This window comes from Astatotilapia calliptera, chromosome 8 (assembly GCF_900246225.1).
Source record: "Astatotilapia calliptera chromosome 8, fAstCal1.2, whole genome shotgun sequence".
Lineage (NCBI taxonomy): Eukaryota > Metazoa > Chordata > Actinopteri > Cichliformes > Cichlidae > Astatotilapia > Astatotilapia calliptera.
This window is the reverse complement of record NC_039309.1, coordinates 5,074,884-5,093,486: the sequence shown is the minus strand read 5'-3', so window position 1 is coordinate 5,093,486 and position 18,603 is coordinate 5,074,884. Positions and strand designations below refer to the sequence as shown.

Here is an 18,603-nt window from a genome sequence, read left to right as displayed (position 1 = left end):
GAGCTGCAGCCACAATGATGAAGTTAAGGCCTTGAGTTTGACTCCACTATCTGGCCGGGACCTTTCTACATGTTCTCCCTCTGCTTGCATGGGTTCTCTCTGGGTACTCCGGCTTCCTCCCACAGTAAAACGATATGCAACCAGGGTGTACCCTCCTGTCCTTTGATAGCCAGGCTAGACTCCAGAAACACGAGAGAATGGATGTTTGTGCAGTGTGTAATGCTGAATTCACTATGACCCCAGCTGTACAAGTGCCAAGTTTGAAGTGGTTTGGATGGACAGTTTTTCAGATAGCTAAAGTACAGTGTTTCAAAAACAGGGCATCTATAAGGAGACACTAAGGAGACCTACAGGTTGTGCACATTTAATTTGATTAATGAGATGTGCAGAACATGCTGATTATAGGTTGCAACTTTCTCCATTCAACATGAGTGGTTCGAAGAAGGAAACTGCATCATTTATCACAGGAAACCAAAGGCACAAATAAAAGACTATTTTTTTCACACCCCTTCAGACACCTGGTTAATAGTAAACACTTGGTTTTAAGGTGAGAAAATAGTTTCTCCTACTGCGGCATGTTTTCTTTTATGCTCATAACATCCTTCGTGTTCAGGGGGCAGCAGAAGTGAAGAGGAGAAGGAAATATTCCAGCTGTGTGTCACACATCTTCCAAGTGTTATGGTATAGTCGTATTATGGAAAGCATCTTTCAAGCTCCTTCCCCTGCTTCAAAAGAAGTGCAGTAAAAGCCTTGCTTAATTATAAACAATCTCAAGTCTATTTCTTCTTTTATGTCCAGAAACTTCCAGTGGTCTTTTAAAAGAAAGGGCATCTCATAATAAATGCAGTCCCAGTAAAAACACAGTCATGATATCACCAGTTTAATGTAATGTATAAATACAGTATGTGCAGGTTTCCAACCAGCTGGATACTCATTTTCCTATTAAATGACATATAAACAAAGGATAATATATTATCTCCTCTTTTAAATATGTGATTACTGAACATTTGTAACTCTTATTTAGATTACAGGTCAAAAACACATACAAAAATGTTAATAATATATATTTTTTGGAAAAAAAACATTTCAATGATAACATAACTAAAGCAGACAAATTCTGTCTTTGACTTTAGTTAGGCAAAAGGAATTGAAATTCTCAATCAAGAATCTCTTATGCCAGAATGTCCTGAGCCACGATAGGCAAACGTTCTCATAAAGAGGAAGCAACAGATATCAAGTTGGAGTACTTCATTTTTTGGACAGTTAAATATGTTGTATAGTGTAGCCCAGGGGCAACCCCAGGCCTCGAGGGCCAGTGTCCTGCAGGTTTTAGATGTGTCCAACACAGCTGATTTCAATGACTAAATTACCTCTTCAACATATCTTGAAGTTCTCCAGAGGCCTGGTAATGAACTAATCATTTCATTTAGGTGTGTTGATCAGGGTGATACCTAAAACCTGCAGGACACCGGCCCTTGAGGCCTGGAGTTGCCCACCCCTGGTGTAGCCTGAAGTTAGATTTGCCTGGATAAAGAGTCTGTTGTAACATATAAACTGAGGTTTCACAGTGGTTCTCCAGTGGAGTCAGGGTGTGCCAAAGGATACACACAGTATTTTTCTATTATCCATAAAATTGTGGAGTGTCAATGAAAACTGAGCACAGATGGGAATCAATAGAACCAGCTGTTTTTGTCCATTACTATCTAAACCTAGATTGTAATGGATAGTAATGCACCTTGTAGGTGGTCCCTGTGTCTGTGTGTGTGTAGGTGTGTCTGAATTAAAGGTCTGCTTAGATGTTCAAAAGTTTTGAACCATTGGAATCAAATTCTATACTCAATATAGAACATTTGCACACATAGCAGTTAAGGACACTGTTTTTTATATTTAAAGCCATGTGTTTTTCCAGTTTCTAGAACTATATATATGTATATATTCTTTACACTCTTTTTGCTCTATTTTGGTCTCCACCACTCCACCAAATTTTTTCTCAAACTCAATTGCAATAGATCAAACTATCACAAAGCAGCATCCTGATAGAAACACCACAGAGAAAAGCAATTTTTAAGTCTTAAAGAGTTTAGAGTTTGTTGGGGGGGGAAAAGAAATTCACATAAAAACAGCATATTGATTTAAGTAATCTAAAAAATTAAATGAATAAGATTTTATTGTATTTCCATTAATGTTTGTTGGGTATCTGAGGATTCCCATGAGCCAGTCACGGGTGTGCAGAAGAATCAAGAACAGATCCGCAGCACTATCTTCACTCTCCGAGTGGTTCATACGTGCTGTCCAGAATATCCACGGCTGAATATCCATGATCTCGTCCTTTCATGTGGTTTTGTCCACTCATTTCTGCAGTCTCATCTCATCACCACAGAGTTAAGTTTTCAAGATTAGCAAACCCTGGATTCTCTCGAAGTTTCCAGTAAGTCCCGTTTGTCAACCACACGTCCCGTCCAGAGGAATCTTTGGATCTCCTGATGATGTAAAATAACCATAAAGAATAATAATTTGCACACCGGCATTTCTACAGTTCATGAATTTGCATGTTGTTGATGGCAGAAATGATTTTAAATGTTTAAATAATGTTACTGAAGTTACAAAGTTACCATATAAAGCTGCAAGAACTGAATGGACTGTAAGTATTTTTACTGAATGATTTATCAGAGGTGTGGACTCGAGTCACATGACTTGGACTCGAGTCATTAATTTTATGACTTTAGACTTGACTTGAAAAAATGTTCTAAGACTGTGACTTAACTTGGACTTTTACACCAGTGACCTGGGACTTGAATTGGACTTGAACCAGTTTACTTGAAAAGACTTGATATTTCACCCCAAATCTAAAATTTAACACACATATTATATAGAAAGTGTGCACCATTAATTCAATTCATTCATTCATTTATTCCAACCACACTCCGTACGTATGTGTGCATGAGCTGTAGCACAGCAAATCAAATTAACCAGATTTTTTTTTAAGAAGAAAACAAACGCTCAAAAATGCTGCAAGGAGTTATTATTTTCAGGTACATAAACTATGAAGTAGTCAACAAAAAAACGAAATGCAATATGCAAAACATGCAAGCAGAGAATCACAGACAGCGATGGAACAACTTCCAACTTTGTCCGACAGTTGAAGTTGCATAAAGAACGGTAGGTGGTGCTTCTCTTTTGCTACGATGAGATAGCTGACTTCATCTAACTTTGTGATGTCAACTAACTTTAATGTGTATGATATTTTTGTCATGCTATTTTAAAGCCGGTCCTACAAGCGCATCCAAGAATAACATGCAACTTATCTCAGAATTGTCGGTGAAAATTATTCTTGGAGCTAAGTTTATTTGAGCTGCATTTTATAGAGGTGCAATTTCACAATTTGTGTATATTTTCTAAGTTCACTATTTCGTCATGTGTTGAGAAAAACAGATTTAAAAATCACATGGTCTAATATTTACATTTAGCATATAACTGCGACATTTTTTTTTTCGTTTTTTTTTTTTTTTTTTTTTAAAGACTCGAAAGGACTTGAAATTCAAAGTTTCAGACTTGTGACTTTACTCGGACTTTTACACCAGTGACTTGAGACTTGACTCTGACTTGCCTGACATTACTTGAGACTTGAGGATAAAGACTTGAGACTTACTTGAGACTTGCAAAACAATGACTTGGTCCCACCTCTGTGATTTATCCATGTACTAAAGCAAATTTCAGTCTATGGAGCTGCCTGCTTTTTCCTCTAAAAGCAGTTGTTTTTAAATGTGGCACACAAATAACCTGAACTGTACAATTACTTCAAATATACAGACACAAAGATATAACCAAATATCAAGGTTGGAAGACTACAATTAAGATAAATGGAAATTATCAATGAACCTGGATTTTAAAGGGAATTGACTTACTTGAAAAAACGAGGAACATGCTCTTCACCCCTTTTGCCGAGCTCTTTTCTCCGCTCTCTCTGCATTTCTTCAATCTCGTCCTTCTTTTTGTCAGCTTCATCCACCCTTCCATCCTCCAGCATTCTGCAAGAAGGTGACATCAAGCTTACACCATATTTACTCCGTGTTTCTGGATGATTTTAGCTTGTGCTACACTATAGTCTGTACAGTATTGCAGAGGAGTGCTGACTTTTACATACAAAGCCACTCTTACCTGGCTCCTCCTACGTAGTTGTGAAAACAACCATTATGGCCTTTACAGCCATTGCTCTCTTTCCCCTGAATGCACAGAAGGACTTTAAAGTGCTAGGGGAGTTTTCTGTTTGTCATGTGACAACAGCTACACATCCTTGATGTGAATCTCCTCTTCATCCACATCCCAAAGATGCTCTGTTGGAGTGGGATCTGGTGACTGTGAAGGCCACTTGAGGCCATTTGAACTCACTTTCATGTTAAAGAAACCAGTTTTAAATTGTTGTGAGCTTTGTGACCTGGTGTGTTATTCAGCAGGAAGCAGCCATCAGAAGATGGGTACAGTGTGGTCATAAAGGGATGGGCATGGGCAGGAACAATACTTGTTTAGGCTGTGATGTTTAAATGATGGTCAGCAGGCCTAAAGTGTGTCAGGAAAATATCCCCCACACCAGCAGCAGCTTGAACTGTTGATGTAAGACAGGATGGATCTATACCACAGGTGTGGAACTCCAGGCCTCGAGGGCCGGTGTCCTGCAGGTTTTAGATGTGTCCTTGATCCAACACAGCTGATTTAAATGGCTAAATTACTTCCTCAACATGTGTTGAAGTTCTCCAGAGGCCTGGTAATGAACTTTCCCAATCTACTGTTGTCCAATTCTGGGGAGTCTGTGTGATCTGTTTCCTGTTCTTAGCTGACAGGAGGGGCACCCAGTGTAGTTTTCTGTTGCTGTAGACCAGGGGTGTCGAATTCCAGGCTTCGAGGGCCAGTGTCCTGCAGGTTTTAGATATCACCCTGGGTCAACGCACCTGAATCAAATGATTAGTTCATTACCAGGCTTCTGGGGAACTTCAAGACATGTTGAGGAGGCAATTTGGCCATTTAAATCAGCTGTGTTGGATCAAGAACACATCTAAAACTTGCAGGACACCGGCCCTCGAGGCCTGGAGTTCGACACCTGTGGTGTAGACCATCTGCTTCAAGATTAAACATGTTATGATTTCAGAGATGCACTTCTGCCTACCTTGGTTGTAACAATTTGTATAATACTCTCTGTGACTAGGAGTCAGTTTCTGAACCCAGTGTCACAGAGTTGTTCTTAAATACCCAGTGCTTAAATCACATTTCTTCCCCATTCTGATGCTGGGTTTGAACTTCAGCTGGTCGTCTTGACTATAACTGCATGCCTAAATGCCCCGAGTTGCTCCCATGTGATTGGCTTTTTAGATATTTATTTCTGTTAAGGAGCAGTTGAACAGGTATGCCTAATAAAGTGGGCAGTACATGGATCTATCTACTTGTAGATAGATAATATTCCAGAGCATTGTAATGGACCACAGCTGTGTTCAAATCCCATCTAGTATTGTTTTGGTTTTCCCTTTTTATTTTTTGCATTGGAAAGATTTCTGACCTTTGGTCTGGGCGCAGGCGCGTATCTGTAGGAGGCAGAAGAGGCTTCAAGTCTGAAGGGAGTTCATTCAACTCCATGGCAAAGCTGGAGAAACCATAATACAGCAGGTAATCCTTTGGCTGTTGATCTGTGGGGTGATAGAAGCCTCTTAGGTGAACTGAGGCACAAACGTGACACTTGGCTTTATCCTGATTAGCTATTTTGGTAGAAAGAGTACCTAATCATCTCACTTAACCTCCATTTAAACTTCTAAAGAGACGTTTTTGCACCCAACACGTGACTCAGACTAAAAAGAAATGATGGTCAAAACTAAACAGACAACATTTAAGGAAGCATGTCTTAGTTATTTAGGACTCACTTGGCTTCCAGATGCATTTTGGAGTCGGCAGAGTGTCACAGAAGATGCCTTCATGCCACAGACCTCCAAACCGGTGAATGGCACTCCCACTTTGGTCCAACACCACACCCTGAACCTCATTCTTATTCGTTTCTGAACCCCAATAACGAGACTGCGGCAGAAGAAAAACCTGTTAATCTCGCATCTAAAGAGTGTAAGACACGAGCGCTGAGTGGTCCCTCACCTTGACAAAAGTAATCTTGCATGTGCAGATGTTACTTTTGAGGTTTTTGATGATGACCTCTCCATAATGCTCCAGATAGCGCTGCTGGCTGAAGACGTTATGGATGCAAGTCGCTACTTTGTTCCACTCATAGTGGTCAGCATACCTGAGGAAAACCCACAAATGCAGAATATTTGGTCATCACTGACACAGATGGTCAATTTTAAATAAAAAAAGATGGCAAATAATTCTGATTGCAGCTTTTCAAAAGTGAGGATTCATACTTTTATTTGGGTTTTTTAAGGTTTTGAACATGTGTAATTTAAAAAAAAAAAATCAGTTTCCAGCAGCGACACTGAGTTTAGACACAGCACAGGAGTCCACAGTATCCAGACTGTGGCGAAACAATTCACGGGTATGACCAAGTGTTTTATTCTTTTTCGTTTAAGAAGTTTTTCTTATGGCAATGTAAAGCTTAACTACCATCCTAAGGTGTGGCCCTGAGGGTGAACCACTGGAATTATGGCACCTCAGATGGTGTGCCAGCTCAGTGCTTTGAAATCACTTTCTTTACAAAGCCAAACCAACTGCTGTTCACTGAATACTCTACTCATTCGATTTTCTGGCTATATTATTGCCCCTAAAATGGAATTTTAGTTGGAAAGCTACCTTTCTGACACAGTGGGAAAGACGCAGATGTGCTAGTGTAAATGGTCTTACAAAAAGCTGCTATGCCCCACCTGGAAGTGGGTAGCATCCAGGGCCCGTATCCCTAAAGATTCTGAGAATCCTCTCAGAGAGCTCCTAACTTAACCTAAAAATTCCTTGCCAGGAGTTTTAGCTTAGAAGTGATTCCAGAACATTTTCAGTGAACTCTGAGCAAGGAATGGATGGAAAATCCTATCTTAGTGAGGAGGTGTGGTTGACCCCGTTGCTAGGTATGAGTCATCATTTCAAAAGCCGTGATTGGTTGATCCTACAAGTTTGATGGAAATGAGCTTTTGGTGATAATGAGCAAAGGATATACCCTCAAATCAATAAACATAATTATACACTCTAATCTTATGCTGACTGTAATTGTAAATAATATTTCACATTCAAGAAAATATCTGGAAAATGAATAGTAAGCTGTAGGGGTTATAGCCTAACATTAGAATCTAAAATATGTGAAAACTTAAACTCATTACACCCTGTTCAAATAATGATTTGTGTCTTATTTGCTCATATTAATATCCTAGCTGACATATTTTGTACTTTCACTCCCATATGGACCCTGTTGAAAACAAGATGGCCTATCTCAAGGGGCTGTCCTTAATGAAGTAGAAATCACAACGTTACAAGTCCAGTGTGGTCTTAACGAGGGTAACACGGCTCAGCATATGTAACATATGTCAGCCAGAGAGGAAAAATTGAAAATAAAGCCAGATCGTTTACCTCGGCAGAGTCACGTTTACCATTCCTGTTGGCAGGATCTCCAGCGACTTTCCCCAGAATTTATTTTTCCATCGCTGGTCTGTTCAGATGTAAGAAAGTATTGGTGACACTATACAATATACTCACATCCTTCCTAAAAGCATAATTAAGTCAGAAGACAGAAACAGCTAGTTACAACAGATAAAGAGAGTGTGCTGGTTTGATAAAAGAAGTTGTTCACCTTGCCAGAAGGAGAAGTTCTCTGAGTCAGCATGGCAGGCAGAGATGGGAGGATGGTGGCAGACCTGGGCAAGTACAGAGACTTCATCACAAAATTATGTCTTAACTATTTCATCCTCAACAATGAAACAAAGTTCCCAAGTTAAAAAAGCAGGAAACATTGTGTCCATTTAATACATCTTCCTCATTAAACCAACAGATTTACCTGCAGCAATTTTACCTGTATGCACTACAAAACCAAATCCTATTCCACCGACACTTTCCCACCAACCAATCTAGAGCCGGTTCCATGCATTCAATCCAAAAAACTAGAAAATTGACAGCCCAGACTAAAGACTCTACCCCGATCCTCTTACCATTGAAATTACCTAGATTTCTAATTCAGATTAGGATTGCTAATTAACACTGTCTGTTGAATATGTGGTTCTTAAAAAGCACCAAGGCAGAACTAATGCCGCACCAGCACTAGTGTTAGTATCAGCCTTTCATTTGCTGCACTTCATGGTATGGTTCATGCTCTAAGAAAGCGTTTCCCAAACGGTGTGACCTGAGGCAAGTTGAGGTATGCGGTGGGATTTTGTATCAACCGTACGATGCATAACAAATTTATTCGATTTTACAAAGATATTTAAAGAGATATTTCAGAGATCTGTCAAAAACCTGTTCAAAAGTAAAAAATTATTATTGATAGGCTTAGACAAACTGCATGCATTTTTTATACCCAAATATAAGCTGGAACACTGGAGTTCTCTAAATTAAAAAGAATAATCATTAGCTCTATGATTATCTATTATTAATTAATTAGATTATCCTTCCTAATTCATCTTTTCCTACTTTTCTATATCTGTTCAGCTGTATAAATATCCCTTCTAGGTAACTGAGTGTTTTCCGTGTATAAAGATAACCATGATACACCTGATTAAGATACCTGCTCACTGATGAGGCGGAAACCTCGGTCCTCTCTGATACACTCGTAGGTCTCCCCCAGAATCGGGTTAACGGGCTTGTAGCGGTTCCTGAACGTCGCAGTGGAGTAGCCAGAGATAGCGAAGGCAGCAATGTAAACCTAAACGAGATAAAACACAAAACATAAAAGGTCGCTTTGTTTATCCCCATGTAAAATAATTTTATTTAGTTATTGCTTTCTATGCTATATTTTCTTTCTCTTGCGATTTTAAATATTTCCCCTTTAAGGTCATCTCCTTGTGCATCTCTGGATCACTTCAAAGGCCCCTGTAAGTTCTAACCACCTGCACTTGTCCACCTGGAGTGCATGCTGGATCTGCCCCACTCTGTCAAAATTTCATTTTGGGTAACTGACAGAAAGTTCGATTTGATGAGTAGAGTAAGTGATATACAAAGCTTGTGTTAATGTGGAAAATACCAGTTCATAGCGAAGTGAGAGTTTTAACTTAGGTCACAGTGTGAGAAAGCTGAGGGCTGTTTTTTTATAGGCTGATATGTAGGCAGAGGTCTTTTTGCAAACAGAACAGCCGCCTCTTGCTGGCCATCACAAAGAATGCAGTTTTAAGGCACTTCCTTTAATCTTTTACTACACACATTGAGCTGGACGTATATCTTATGGTATGTTAACTCGTTTTAAGTGTGGACAGACTTACCATCCTCTGGTAGGGGTCTGATGTGTTGTTGGCAGTATCCAGCAGCTCACTGTACTCCAGCTCTTCACACAGCCTCTGCAGCAGGTTAATGGGCTCATTGAGAACAGCTGGCATGGACACTCGAGCCAAGTCTTTACCTGTGAAGAAACAAAACAGAGGGCTCTGAAAACTGCCACAAAGACTCTTTTCTTGCATATTATCAATTCGAGTACTGAGTAAGTCTGGATTCCTGGTTCTTACCTATGTTGTTATAGAGTATGGCCACGAGCCCCACGTGGCTATTGTCAGGACAGTGAACAGGCAGTTTTGTTCGACGTCCAGTGCTCTTGGGAACAACACTGTTGGGAGTCCTGGAAATGCTGGCACGGTACTTCCGGGTAGCTGATGCTGCAATGTTGATTAAAGAAAATAATATTATTATTATCAAGAATAAAAGTACGGCTGGATGTTTCTATTCAGGCAATAACAAGAATAAGAGTCTGCATCAGTGCCAGTGGTTTTCAGGTTGTACATAGTGTGAATTGTTGTTTTAGTTAGTACAATATTCACATCAAAGAGTAGATACAGAAAGAAGAGTAGGTAGAACTATTCAGCAATACTATTCAAGTACATTAAAGCTATTTTTTTTTAGGATATAAAAAAAACCCACTGACTTTTTATACACTTTAAACCCTGGTCACTGATACTGGTGTACCCACTGTGTCCTTCCTCCGGCTCAGAATTGGTGGTGCTTCCGTCACTTAGTCCGGATTCATCAGACACCTCAGAGGAGCTGCCCCACAGGATGTCATCACTGGCATCAAAATATTCTGCAGCAGAGTCTGCCACTGAAGGAGGTCCTTGGGATGAATGCCTCACTGCCTCAGGCTGGCACCAGGGGAAGAAAAAAAAAGGAATGAACAAAGAAAATCAGCCACCAAGTATAAAAAACCAAACAGGATAAAGTGGGACAGAGAGTCCAGATGACAAATCTAACCTGAGCTAATGTGTTAGACTGGTGCATGTTGTTAGCGTCCCAGACTGCCTGCAGCTTCTGCCTCTCCTGGGACAGAGTCTCATGCACCGACTTCAGAGAGTTGAGCACTAAAGGAGCATTAAACAACAGTTTCTGTTGAACAGGAAGGTATCTGTGGCATTTACATATTTTGCAATAAAGCGATTCCCAGGATAAATGTGCTCAAATTAACTTTTGTCTACCGGTAGATGACATATTTGTGTTTATATGTTTCTCTGACCTCGTTGAGACATAGCGTAGATGTCCTGTTGGATTTTCTTCCCTTCGGGCGAATTGACCGTGGAAGGGGAGAGCTGAGAGTACACGTAGTCGGGGATACACGGGACCGATGCACCGAGGTGGGCCGAGTTGCTCAGGTGACTTGAGGACAGCTGTGAAGTGAACAGAGGAAGGACTGTGGTTGATTCCCTTGCTATCTATCTTTGTGTGAGTAGATGTCACTGTTGTGTTGTGTTATCCAGCACAGGTTTAACTAGCACTATGAAGGGAAGTCCCAATGTTTATACCAGGGAATGGGAATGCACCACCAACATACAGAGATCTTCACAAATCTTACTAGTACTGCTGAAAGTGGGAGTCCTGTTTTACTGCCCATCTCAGGTTTGTGCTTACAGAACATCTGAGAGGATCCAAATGATCTTTGGGTCTATTTGGGACATCTCTGTGTTGTATTTGCATGTCACCTTTAGGCCTCTTTGGGTTTGTGAAGACCTCTAATGTTAGGGGTTAACAGAGACTACAAAAGCACCTACAACGGAGCGGAAAGAATAGTTTAATATTGGGGAAATGTGTGCTCTTTTAGATGAGTTGGATGAGTAGACTCCCATCATTGTCTTCACCTGCTGTTGATTTCTTACACCTTTGTCTTATTTCGCTACATAAGTCTTCTTACGTAATTGTCCACATTGTGTGTATATATAGTCATTTTTCCCTCTGTATCCTTTTCCCTGTCTGATTGTCTGTGATTGTGTGGATTTCATACATTAGGTTTTTGCAGTATTCTGTAATTGTTCCTAATAAAGCTTGCTTTTTGTTTCTTTATTGAGCCTATTTATCTACATTAACATGTATTTGTACAAACTAGAATAAAATCTGGAGCTTTTGGGTGTTACACATGATGTTAGTTAGTTAAGATGATGGCTGAATTGCACCGAATTTTTATTATTGTTATTAAATACTCCTATGCTTCTGGCTAATATAAAGACATGGCTAGGAGTGTAATCTATAAAATTACAACATTCTAATCAGTGACATATTAATGTCTTAAATGTGGATGTCTGCTACCACAGTCCTGCAGGTTTTCTGTCTTACAAGCTGCTTATAAATGCATTAATTTGCCATTTTTTAGTTTGATCACTTCCTGTTGTTTGGTAAGAAAGAAAACCTACAAAGCTGTAGAATAGACAGCTGACATTACTGGAGACAGGAAAAGCAGATTTGCTGTAAACAAGTTTGTTCATACATCTTACAGTCATGCCATTGTTATGCTCTTTTTTGTGCAAAACGGTTGATTACATTGTAACCTAGAGTGGAGAGACTCTTTCTCCACCTCCAGGGCTCTAAGAAATATGTTCCAGTCAAGATTAACACAAGAAACCACTCATACATTGTGCTTATACAGCCACAGCGTGAACACCATAGGTGACACATCTTCGGTTGCCGCTACCTGCTGCATTGGTCGCTTTGAGCAACAGCGATGACATCACACAGTCACACCCATTTATGCTCACGTTATGTTACAGCACAGGTAACTGCAGTATTCTCCTGAACAATTGGAGTTCAATATCAGCGCTGGTATAGAAGGAGAGGAGGCCAAACCAGGATCAAAGAAATTGCTGAGTTTTTGGGGGGTTTTTTCAACATTTTGTCCACAAAATCTTTCCAAGCAGTTGCAACAACTCCTATATCATCTTTGAGCTTTTGTACTTTTATATCATTAAAATGTTAGCAAAAACCACGACGATCATACGCCAGATTACAAAAATCGAGAGGTGCACAAGCAGCACCTTAGTCCTCATATGTATAACTAAGGAAGTCTCAACACAGTAGAGAATATGGGTTACACTGGCAGTGCTGTTTTCCTTTTTACCCTGGAAAAAAAACATCATTCATGAAGTTATAATTCATGGTTAGGAAGTCTGCTGTAGAGTGTGACTGAAGAACATTCAAACATTTTTAAGCATGAAGTTGTCTCATGTACTAATAGTGACTCACCGATTTAGTAATCCCACGAATAGGCTTTGGATTAGATTAGAGAAAGGTCCCAAAATGTTACTGAAGAATTGGGATTTCATAAACCCAATATGCTGACTCAATGTATAAATTCAAAAACCAAGATGTACTATATGTCAAATTGAACATGAACATTTAGCAATCTTGTTGATCGTGTCCTTTTTAAGAAAGTGAAGGTTACAGACCATTCTTACCATTCCCAGGGCCTCCACTCTGGACAGTGTGCGGGAATGACCCCAGATCTTCCCTGATTTCGGCTTCTTCGGTTTCTCCAGTGACAGATTCTGCACCAAAAAAGGTTTATTTTCTCATGTGATTATTGCTGGAGACATAATGCAGTATGTACAACATGCTTGAATGATCAGCCTATATGCACCTGTATGCTGATGATCCGTTGCAGGTCTCCATTAGTAAAGGCCTGCCCCACCTCCAGTGCCTGCAGCCTCTGGATTAAGCGGTTTAGCTCAGAAAGGTCCAGATGACAACGGTTCAGCTCTGGCAGGAAATATCAAGGAAGCAAATTTTTTTAACTAATTAATCACAAAAGAGTCCTGCTGGCCACAGAGCTAATATACAGAAATAGCCGTTGCACTGTGAGCGCAAGAAAAACACCTTTTTCTTTAAATCTGGTGGACTGAGACAACAACTTGATGTTTATCAAGTTTTATGCAGATGACTATCCCCTATTAAATGGTGTTAGCATGTTAAAATGACAACAACAACAAAAAAGAAAATTTAACTATATTTTCCCCAATTTAACTCTAAACAGTAACGGGACACAGTAAAATACATTTAAGTAAACTTATTGTACTTTTACCTCATTGTTATTGTTGCTTGCTATTTTTCATGCCTAAAGAATTTGCATACAAAATGTAAGATATAAAAAGTTTACAATATACTTTGATTTAAATCAAACTATCCAACAGTACATACATTATTAATGATAACTAATATTAATTTTAATGTTCCAGCTTTTTCTTTTCAACATTTGTAATATTTGAGATGTGAATGTGATTTTAATAGGTCTGACGAAACTCTGGATAATTGTATTAGGTTTCTTTCACCATTTTATCAATCAGTAATTCAATGAATTTAGTAAATAACACTTGTCTTATTGGAACAGTCGGAAAAATACCTGAACTCCAACCAACCTCAAAAGCAAATGTTAGTTAGACATTTTGCACACCTAATAAATAATCTAATAATAGTCACATAGGACACATTGGTCATTTTTAAGTCACCTACTTTAAGTCTTCTTTTCTGTAAATACTATTTGTGGGTGTTTTATATGGACACTCAATTATTATATATTATCAAAAAGAGAAAACCAAGTTGAAGAACAGAGGATGTCAGGCAATATAACCTAATGCTGAAACTTGAAGACTGTACTCAACAAACTGCCACTTTTAGAATCACCTGTTCAGTTTTGTCGTTGCAGCTAGGATTATTAGACAAATACCTTGAACACAGATGTCGGGATTGTGGCTTTGTTGCAGCCAGGCAGACACCTTCGTGTTCACGGCTGTGTTAGCTGACGGCAGCACGCCTGACACTCCAGCTGAATCTGCCATCCCCGTGGCGCTCTGATAAATTAGAGGCAAGAGAACACCGGGTTACTCTCGGTGGCCTGTAACAACTGTGGCTTTCAGTCTGACGTCACTTTCTTACTCCATTATTACCAAATCTCCATTTCTCTGAGCTTGTTCAGCCGCAGTGGGAAGGGACAAAGTGTGGAGGACGCTGCTGTGAAGATGAGCCGCCTCATTCTTCTTGTACAGGCGGTGAGCTTGTAGCTTGGTTACCCAGATGTAGAAGAGTTCATGACTCTTTGCCTTCATATGATACAGAATGTCCTCTGCATCCAAATCAATCCGATTTGATTTCTTGTTTATCGATATTACTGCGAGGCTAACATCTAGCGAGCCCTGGACTCGTCCCCTGGCCACCTGTCAAAAACAAAGCGATATGAAAGCTTGTTATTAAGATTATTTACTGACACTGAATAAATCAGACATCACATTAAAGTTGGGTTAGAGGTGGTGTGGTTTGGTTTGAAAGGTCAATCCTTGCATTGTCTGGACAAACATAAAATTTCACTTACATCTTGTTGATTTTTGGAGTAGCGTAAGATCCCTCCTTCCAAGACGAAGTACCGCTGAAAAAGAGATCATCTTTTTTGAAACTGACGGATTTTAAAGAGACCCGACGTTTGAGCAGCATTGTGAATGAGTGCACTGACTTCTCACCTTGTGCCAGCCTTTAAGTGGCCATTTCCTCCTCTTGAGAAGATATCCTTCACAGATTCCCGGGGCGGTCCTGTCTTGAGGATCGTCACCTGCTCCCTGCATTTCAACCTGAAGGTCGTCAATTACTTCCCAGTCTTTGATAATCTGTGGAAAGTATGAAGAAAAATTAAGTGTCCGATTCAACAGGAAAATTGTCGTTTCTTGCTTACAGTGTAAATAAATGGATAAAGATGAAAGTTTAAATGGATGAATGGAAATATCCTAAAGTTGTAAATTGAAGAAAATCAATCTGCAACTATTTTGATAACCGATTAACCGCTTTAATACTTTTTAAGGCAAAAATTCCAAATATATTTGAAGATTTGTGGCTTTTTTGCTGCATCTGATCATATAAACTGTTCTTTTTTGATTGTTTTTTGATTGTTTATTAGACTGATTAAGTTATGTGACTTTTTAAACATATATATAACTTCAGCAGTCTCAAAACGTCTGGGAGGATGGGGATGATCGAGAGGAAATGTGGAGTTGATGAATATTATTTATTTTCATGTTTTCATAGACCGAACTGTCTGACCTGTCTGGAGTGGCGAGATGACAGAGTGCTGCTGCTCTGAGAGTGGGCTGGCTTGTTCCAGGTGTGGGAAGTCTTCTCCAGGCCGCTTGCCAGCGATTGGCTGCGATTGAGTGAAGATCCAGACAGGTCCATCTCAGAGCGCCGACCTCAGACTCCCCTTCTTGTTGTGAGCGAGTTCTGCTGCGATCTACCAAAATCCCCCTGAAATCAAAGGAAGACCAAGGAGATGATGGTTATTCTGAGAGTACAAGTGCCTACTTCCTTATAATTATTTCCATTTTTAAGCTGTTATAAAGCAGAATTTAAAACAGAAATGAATGCCACATCTGATGAATCAATGCAGGCCCATTGTTCTTAGCCACATAAACATAAAACTGAAAAGCACATCACACATCCACAGCAGTCAAAGTCTAATCAAAAAATAACTGAAATAACCATCACAAGACTTCTTAAGTAGTGATTTCTCAAACATTTACATTTTCACTTGCCAGAGAAAATCTACTATCCTATAATATCAAAAACAAAAAACGGCACCAAACCTTTAAACCAAATCAGTGAACACTGGGCTTGGAGACACTTCCATGTACAATAAGCCTGTTTCCCATTTATTTCCGCCTGATCCAAACTGGCCTTTAAAAGGTAACACCAGCCCTTTAGCAAAGAGTTAGTGCACACTTATTTTAGCTGCAACAAAAATCTATTTTAGCCAAAGTAAGGCAGACAGCCTCTTAACTGGATGTGCATAATTATTTTTTTTATTAGTCTTCTAAATATCAGACAAAAGGTCAATTTTTTTCTCATAACCTTAATGTTCTGGGCGACAAATCTAAACAAATCTGAGAAAAATTATCATTTGAGTGTTTAAGATTCTGGCACCTCAAACACCATCAGCTGTCGAAGCTCATTTGCTTAAACTGTGTTCTTAAAACATATTTAAATTCCAGTGGTTTAAAAAATATAATTGATCAACTAATCAGTGACAGGTGAAAACTGATATGTTCCTCTGATTATTAAACTTCTCATTGAGACCTGTGATATTAACTGTGTCACATATCATTCCTTTGACACCTTCCCGTTTCCTGCCTGTATGCCCGCTAGCACTATGAATAATAAAAATAAACATAATTATGAGCCTTTAAAAAGTCAGGACTTAAGTGAACAATAAGTTGGCAAACAATCCTGCATGAACAAACAAACAAAAACTTTAAATATATTGATACATTTCTACCTTGATGTCTTATTTTCACCAAATCTTGCATTAGGTCAGTTTAATTTAGTCCTGTATGAAGAGCTGTGAAAGGTGAGAAAGTTCCATGAGCAACAAGTGAAAGTGTTTAACAGACTGAGCAGAGCAGGAGACAAGAAAGGAATCGAAGTAATCCAGTTACCTAACACAGGTGAGAGCTGAGCTCTTGGTTCAAGCCTGCTATCATAAATGCTACCTGGATATAGCACAGCACACCTGAATCCTCCAACCAGATCACTCTGGATCCTAGAGTCAAGCACACTGATTTAGAGCATTTTACTGACCAAAAACCAAAGCCAAAGTTGGAAGATTTATCTAAGAATATGTTATGTTTTATCTTATCATAATGAATACATCACGCTTTAAGGTGCACAGATTTGGGGGGAAATATGTGACAATTTATTATTAACAGTTTTAACTTTAACTAACAGTTTTAAAGTTTGTATGTTTAGCTCAATAAGGCTAGCTGTTCCTATTTCCCCACCTGCTTCCTCTTCCCGTGATCGCCCTCTGTGTGTCCGTGTGTGTATATACATATAGTCCCAGTTGAGTCTATATTTGGGTCTTCATTCCTGACATGTTTTTATTGTTGTTCTTATAGCAAAATGATTTTAATTTTGTCTTTTAAATCAAAGTTTTTAAGTTTCACAAAAGGCAGGTTTAGTTGTACAAATATAAATAAAATAACATTATATGTCTTAAATTATTATTTTATTATTTTATTTACAAAGACACAAGAGCGAAAGCAGATTTCTAATTTAACAAGTTTATTTTGTAGCAGATGCAACATTTTAAATTTGTTTGATTAAAAAAGCAGATGTACCTGGTTCCAGATCTTTAAATGTGTGCACATCCTTAGACATCTGTGGCAGTAAATTTATTACTTTGGGTTTGAGGCTGATGGTTTTTTAAGCTTTCATTTGCTGATATTTAATAGGCCAAGAAAATCTTAATTGACATTTTAATCAGCCTGTGCAGACGTAATTATTTGCACAGGCTGGTTTAACAGCTACTGTATGACTATGACTGGATTGATCTGTTAAGGCAGGGGTGGGCAATTCCAGGCCTCGAGGGCCGGTGTCCCTGCAGGTTTTAGATGTGTCCTTGAACCAACACAGCTGATTTAAATGGCTAAATTAGCTCCTCAACATGTCCTGAAGTTCTCCAGAGGCCTGGTAATGAACTAATCATGTGATTCAGGTGTGTTGACCCAAGGTGAGATCTAAAATCTGCAGGACACCGGCCCTCGGGGCCTGGAATTGCCCACCCCTGTGTTAAGGGCTCCTTCTGGCCCTCCCCCTTAATCTAAATACAAACCACACATCAAACAATCCTGCATCAGTTTGGAGTCATTTGATGACACACCTCTTTAGCAATATGAATCTTTAGAAAAACTCTCAGATGGACTGAGGATCTCCAAATATTTAGCCTAATTAATTTTGGGTAATTAGCTGTTTAAGCAACTTAACACATATGTAGCTAATTAAACTGCTAAAACTACTGGAGGTGGGTGAATCTGTGGCTTCTGGGGGATCCCCGTGCAGTTTGCCTTGTTGGTAATCCACTCTTGTGCAGTGTGTGGCACCATGGCCAATACCGTCTGCAAGGAGAGGATTACCTCTTCTTAATTGGTTTTTCAAGAGATGTTTTTAGCTACTTAGAGTAACCTGGACACGGAGTAACTCGATCTGAAGACGGAGAGCACTGACACAATAATATTAATCATGATTACCACAGAATAACACTTCTATACACTTAATATAAATATATGCCATGGTTTGTTTTACTTAGAATGTTTTATGACTTTCAAGAGCTGCAGAAAAGAAATACTTTTTTTCCAAAGAAAACTCTTCTATTTGTCGTATTTTATGTGTATGTGTTTATGTGTGTTTTATGTATTTGCGTTTAAT

The 18,603-nt window shown here is 39.2% G+C and overlaps 1 protein-coding gene across 3 annotated transcripts; it reads right to left on the bottom strand.

Moving 5' to 3' along the window:
* Positions 1–864: 864 nt before the first annotated feature.
* osbpl7 (oxysterol binding protein-like 7) lies at positions 865–17,263 on the bottom strand. 3 transcript variants are annotated; one of them, XM_026178066.1, is made up of 24 exons: positions 17,178–17,263; positions 16,836–16,939; positions 16,676–16,738; positions 15,448–15,648; positions 14,874–15,017; positions 14,729–14,782; positions 14,307–14,573; positions 14,087–14,210; positions 13,004–13,122; positions 12,822–12,911; positions 12,610–12,633; positions 10,616–10,766; positions 10,357–10,463; positions 10,034–10,247; positions 9,621–9,767; positions 9,381–9,517; positions 8,690–8,827; positions 7,763–7,826; positions 7,543–7,621; positions 6,130–6,274; positions 5,907–6,057; positions 5,549–5,675; positions 3,906–4,028; positions 865–2,480 (listed from the first exon to the last, which is right to left on the bottom strand). In XM_026178066.1, exons 4-24 carry the CDS (start codon positions 15,577–15,579, stop codon positions 2,372–2,374), a joined length of 2,646 nt encoding a protein of 881 aa, XP_026033851.1. In that variant the 5' UTR covers positions 15,580–15,648; positions 16,676–16,738; positions 16,836–16,939; positions 17,178–17,263; the 3' UTR covers positions 865–2,371. The 3 variants fall into 3 exon arrangements, with proteins under 3 accessions (XP_026033851.1, XP_026033853.1, XP_026033852.1); XM_026178068.1 differs by having other exon boundaries at positions 2,150–2,480; positions 10,079–10,247; positions 17,178–17,262; XM_026178067.1 differs by lacking the exon at positions 12,610–12,633 and having other exon boundaries at positions 2,150–2,480; positions 10,079–10,247; positions 17,178–17,262.
* Between the last annotated feature and the right edge of the window lie 1,340 nt (positions 17,264–18,603).